At 33.9% G+C, this 4,932-nt stretch overlaps 1 protein-coding gene across 1 annotated transcript; it reads right to left on the bottom strand.

The window, feature by feature from the left end:
• Positions 2,044–4,001, bottom strand: LOC109229797 (metallothionein-like protein type 2). Its single transcript, XM_019395350.1, has 4 exons — positions 3,986–4,001; positions 2,803–2,872; positions 2,455–2,526; positions 2,044–2,332 (listed from the first exon to the last, which is right to left on the bottom strand). Exons 1-4 carry the CDS (start codon positions 3,999–4,001, stop codon positions 2,245–2,247), a joined length of 246 nt encoding a protein of 81 aa, XP_019250895.1. The 3' UTR covers positions 2,044–2,244.

The raw sequence follows: 4,932 nt of genomic DNA, 5'->3' as shown, positions 1-4,932 counted from the left end.
CCGACCTCATGATAATTAACGAATTAATCCCGTCTTAAGCTAATTCATGATTGATTAGTGGTACAACCACTCAGAATTAACGGTATCCAACCCTTATCTGATTCGATCAACAAGGCTACGGCCCGTCCGTCATCATGAAGGCGAAACCCCAACATGGTCACGGCCACTTATTGCCAGCTCACGAAGCTCACAGCTATAAATACAAAGAGAGGAAGCCCTAGAAGGGGGGGCTTCTTCTCCTTTACTATTCAAGAGAGAGAGAGAGAGAGAGAGAGAGAGAGAGAGAGAGAGAAAGATATAACGATACACATATTATGGGAAAGTGGAACATCATTGTAAGGCTCTGAACCTCTTCATGGAGAGGCAGACCACATCAATACTATCAATAAAAGCTTTTAATGTCTCTCTTCCTAACGCTGAGTATTTATTTTCGTTTCCTTCCTTTGGTCCAATGAATTATTACGGTTTGCTATGATTTTTCCGTGATTTATCTATATTGTTTATACTCATAAGGTATATGATAACTTTTGAGCCAAACAATCTAGTTTGCTTATGTATAAGATATTAGGTGTTGTTTGATTTTCTTATTATATTTGGTTTTCTTATCTCTTTAAGAAAAGGTCAACATGTTTACCATAATTGTATTTTTCTTAATTTTCCTAGAAGAAAAACATAATTCTTCCACGTTTGGCTAGTTCCTTTTCTTGTAGGAAAATGTTTGGACTTCTATAAATTAAGGATTCTTCCTTCTCATTCAGTAGCATCCACAATGTAGCCATATGAAGTTTAAGAGTCGTGTTTAGGGGAACTTTACGGGACAAGTATTATTGTGCCACTTGTGTTTGCCTGTTTGTGAGGTTGTTCTCTCGATATTTTGTACTCTATTTTATATAATGGATTGCTCATCTCTGCTGTGGATGTAGGTAAATTGACTAAACCACGTTAAATATTTGTGTCTCTTTTGATATATTTCTCTTTCATCATCTAGTTTATTGTCATTCAAGGTTTGCTTTACTAGCTTCCGCATGACACCTGATTTTTTTCGGTCCCAACATAATGAACCGTCTTTCTATCATTTCAACTCAATTGAGAGCTCTGAAAATGAAACTAATATTTGTTTGCTCATCACGTGCTAAACATAAGTAGGCAACCTAATTCCGAAGCCAAAAACGAAAGGTTTTTTTTTTCTTCTATAACGGCGGAGGCCGATAAAGCTTGTGCACAACTCAATTATATCATTGGGTATTTGCCACCTCCTATCAATAAAGGTATCGGGTAATTTTGTCTATCAAAATTAAAGCAAATGAAAAGAAACACCAAGTATTTTTATTTTTATTTTTAAATAAGAAAATCACCGAATATTTTTTCGCTTTGATGCTAGGATTTACACTTAGATCTCCAAAATTTACATCCACTTTATTGGTCGCTAAGCTATGCTTTAGGATGCCAAAGAAGTTAATGTTGTCAAAAGGTATTTCATTTTCAAAGGGAAAGTATACTGAAGCAGATAACCAAATGATGAAGGGTTTTTTCCACCTTTTTCAACTCATAAAGCTAAGATGACAATAAAACAGCATCCTAATAAAAAATAATACCATCTAATTTCAGTCCAGCTGCTCCGATCCCCGGTGGTATTTCAGTAAATACTTTTTTGTATTGTATATTTATGTTAATTCAATAAATACATAACACATGTTTTTAACAAACATAGTTATCACTTAACTATTTACGGTTTGGTGCTAACACTTGAATGACTTGATTATTAATTTAGTCTATCAGGTCGAATGAACATGTACTAAACATTAGTACTAGTAATTTTACATCAACAACACAAAAATAGCGCGCCAATTATTCATCAAAGTTATGCCCCTCTAAAAAGAAGACACAAGAGCATGAGTCGTGATTTATTTGCAAATTCCACAAATCGAATGTCATAAATGTGACAACTTTTGATAATTGTTGAAACAAAAGTGCAAACTTTCCTTTCGTTTTGATCTTTCAAATTTGCATTTGCAATTTCGTGTCCAATATTAACTATATATCTCGCTTTATACTTTAATATTATTGAAGTAAGAAAATTAACAGATGAAAAATACGGTACAGGAATATATTAGATAGAGAAACAAAAAGGGAAAGTGATCAGAACACACAAACCTAAGAACTGACAATCAGTTCCATGGCTAGCTGTAGTATTATTACAGAAAACACACACATTATTGTGGAGAATATCACAAGAGAATAATCTTAACAATTGCAAGGGTCACAGGTGCAGTTTGATCCACATTTGCACCCATTTCCTCCTTCTGCTGCTTTCTCTCCAAATTCCTCAAAGCTGCAACATTTCAAGTAATCTTTTTTAATTATCCTTCCAATTTCTATATTTTTTATTCTTTCTCGAATTTAGTAAATATACGTTTAAACCAAAAAGTAAAGTAAAATTGGAAGACAACGTACCTCTTCATGGGAGCAACACCCTGAATGATGGTAAAAGTAGTGGACTTCTCCAAGTCTGGGTACATCCCACATCTACAATATACATTAAAAACACTAGTTACAAAATTGATATATATCTTTTTAATTATTTTCTGGGCATGTGGGTGGAATGGCAAAGAAAAAAAAAATAGTAAAGAGGCAGCCGCGGATTTAGAATGACTTCTGTCTGAACCAATATTTTTTACTTAAATTACGTATATATATTAAAAAAAAAAAAAAAGTAGTAAACATTTATATGTACAACAAGATGACGCTCGTTCTGAACCCAGTGACTCTAAATATCAATAATTATATGGAAGCAGAACTTACCCTCCGCAGCCGCTGCCGCACTTGCAGCCAGATCCACAGCCACAGCTTCCTCCGCAGCAAGAAATAGTTTCTTAATTTGTTGCTGGAGATGAGAGATCTTTAATTTGTTGAGAAAGAAAGTTTTAATCACTAAAGAAGTTCTTGTTGTAGTTGTGATGAAATGTGAAATATAGGATGGGGCTTTTATAGGAGAAAGGAGGATAAAATTGATGATTGTGTGCGTGACACGTTGACAATTATTTGAGAATTTGTATACGTACAGTGTTTAATTTTTATACAGTTATTAGTTTTTTAGTCTTGAGGAAAATAGAATCCATCAGCCGACAACGTTTTTGGAATACTGGATAGTATAAAAGAAAAAGATTACTACTCCTATGATTTAAGAGTTTGAGATCAGGAATATTAGTTCAAAATATTACCCCCTATGTATTACAAGCATTTCCCTTTCTGGTAAAGCTTTGCAATTATCCCTAAGGTCAAAAGGCAAAGTGAAATTTTCAACTCTAAATACACATTTGGATTCGGCATCAATCTAGGATTTATGGACTTTTGTCGCTTTATCATATTAAATGGAGTAACATTATCCAATTGGTATCATATTGTTGTAGACTTATCGAAAGCGACTTTCTTACCTATATAATTTGATTCCACTAGCTTTTGATAAATGTAGACCATTTTTTTTGTTCAATTAAATAATTGCTAAAAAGCATCTTCATTACCCGTCTCAATCTATCCAAGTAGGCTTATTTGGAGTTTTTAGATTCTTGAAAAACTCGAAACACAAAGAAATGGTCTTTAAGTCTTTTGTTAAATTCCCCAAATCATCCTATTTGATAATATTAAATAGAATTTGCACCAGCAAGTAGGCGCTAAAAAAAGCTTAAGATATCTCTGAGATACTCGTACCACCAACTACATCAACTATCAAATGATGTAATGAAATGATAAACACTTCTTCACTCTTAACTAAATATCTCAATTGGAATGTCTTCAGAATTAGCAGGGAACCCTTAAAACCTTCATAATGGACTTTCTAAATCACAAATTCAGATTAGTCCGTCAAAAATAAAAATAAAAAAACTATGAGATACTCATGAAAACTTCCTTTATTCTTTTATTTCCAACCGTCCAAGATGGTGTTTCATCAATCATCAAACCCCTTTTGATTTGGGGGAATACATACCATAGCTTTCACGCATTTTTCTTTACGAAAAGAGAAGCATATGAGTACTATATTTTACACGATAAATAGTTTGAAGATTCTTCTCTCACTACTCCTACAGTGTGCCAATATTGGCCCCATAACATCATACAGTTTGCCAATATTGGCCCCATAACATCATGGACTAATATATATATATAGACAAAATGAAGTTTATATACAACATTAAGTTATTTATGTTAATTTAAACAACATGAAATATTGCTAATAATGTATAAGAAACCTTCTATCCTTAGTTTCAACTTCTTTGAGAGCTCTGAAGATGAAACTAATATTTGTTTACTCATAACGTGCTAAATAAAAAGTGTGCAACCTAATTCAAAGTCAAAAGAAGGTAGAACTTTGCCATAGTATTATGGTCGAATGGTATTACATTTCCAACGGTCCAATTCAGATTTGAACTCGCCCGTCGTCTCACCCTCTACCAGATGAATTACAGTACCAAATCCTTTAGTAGAGCGCTTGTGATGACCCGATAGGTCATCTAATGTCTTGAAACTTAATTCTGTAATCCGAAGCCTTAAAAATTATGTTTTAGTCTTTCTCGTTTTGCGTGCACAGTCCGGTCGTCTTTCCGGAAAGTTTTTATGTTAAAACTTGATAAAAATATGAAATTTTGCCTAAAACTTCATTTGAGTTGACTTCGATCAACATTTTTGGTAAACGGATCCGGATTTGTATTTTGATGGTCCAGGTGGGTCTGTATCGTGATTTGGGACTTGGGCGTATGCCCGGAATCGAAATCGGAAGTCCCTAACCCGGGATATCGAACTTTGTCGGAATTTGAAAGTTAAAGACTTAATGAAATGGGAATGTTTGACCAAGGTTTGACTTTTTGGATATCGGGTCCGTATTTTAGTTTCGAAACCCGGCATAGGTCCAATACCATATTATGACTTGTCTGTGAA

This window comes from Nicotiana attenuata, chromosome 7 (genome assembly GCF_001879085.1).
Source record: "Nicotiana attenuata strain UT chromosome 7, NIATTr2, whole genome shotgun sequence".
In the NCBI taxonomy this organism is placed as follows: Eukaryota; Viridiplantae; Streptophyta; class Magnoliopsida; order Solanales; family Solanaceae; genus Nicotiana; species Nicotiana attenuata.
The sequence above is the reverse complement of the archived record's forward strand: the minus strand, read 5'-3'. Positions and strand labels throughout refer to the sequence as shown.

Coding starts and splice junctions, on each gene's coding strand:
- LOC109229797 (XM_019395350.1), bottom strand. Junction 2,527..2,802: donor TGCGGCAGCGGCTGCGGAGG/GTAAGTTCTGCT, acceptor TGTATATTGTAG/ATGTGGGATGTACCCAGACT. Junction 2,333..2,454: donor GGTGTTGCTCCCATGAAGAG/GTACGTTGTCTT, acceptor GAAATGTTGCAG/CTTTGAGGAATTTGGAGAGA.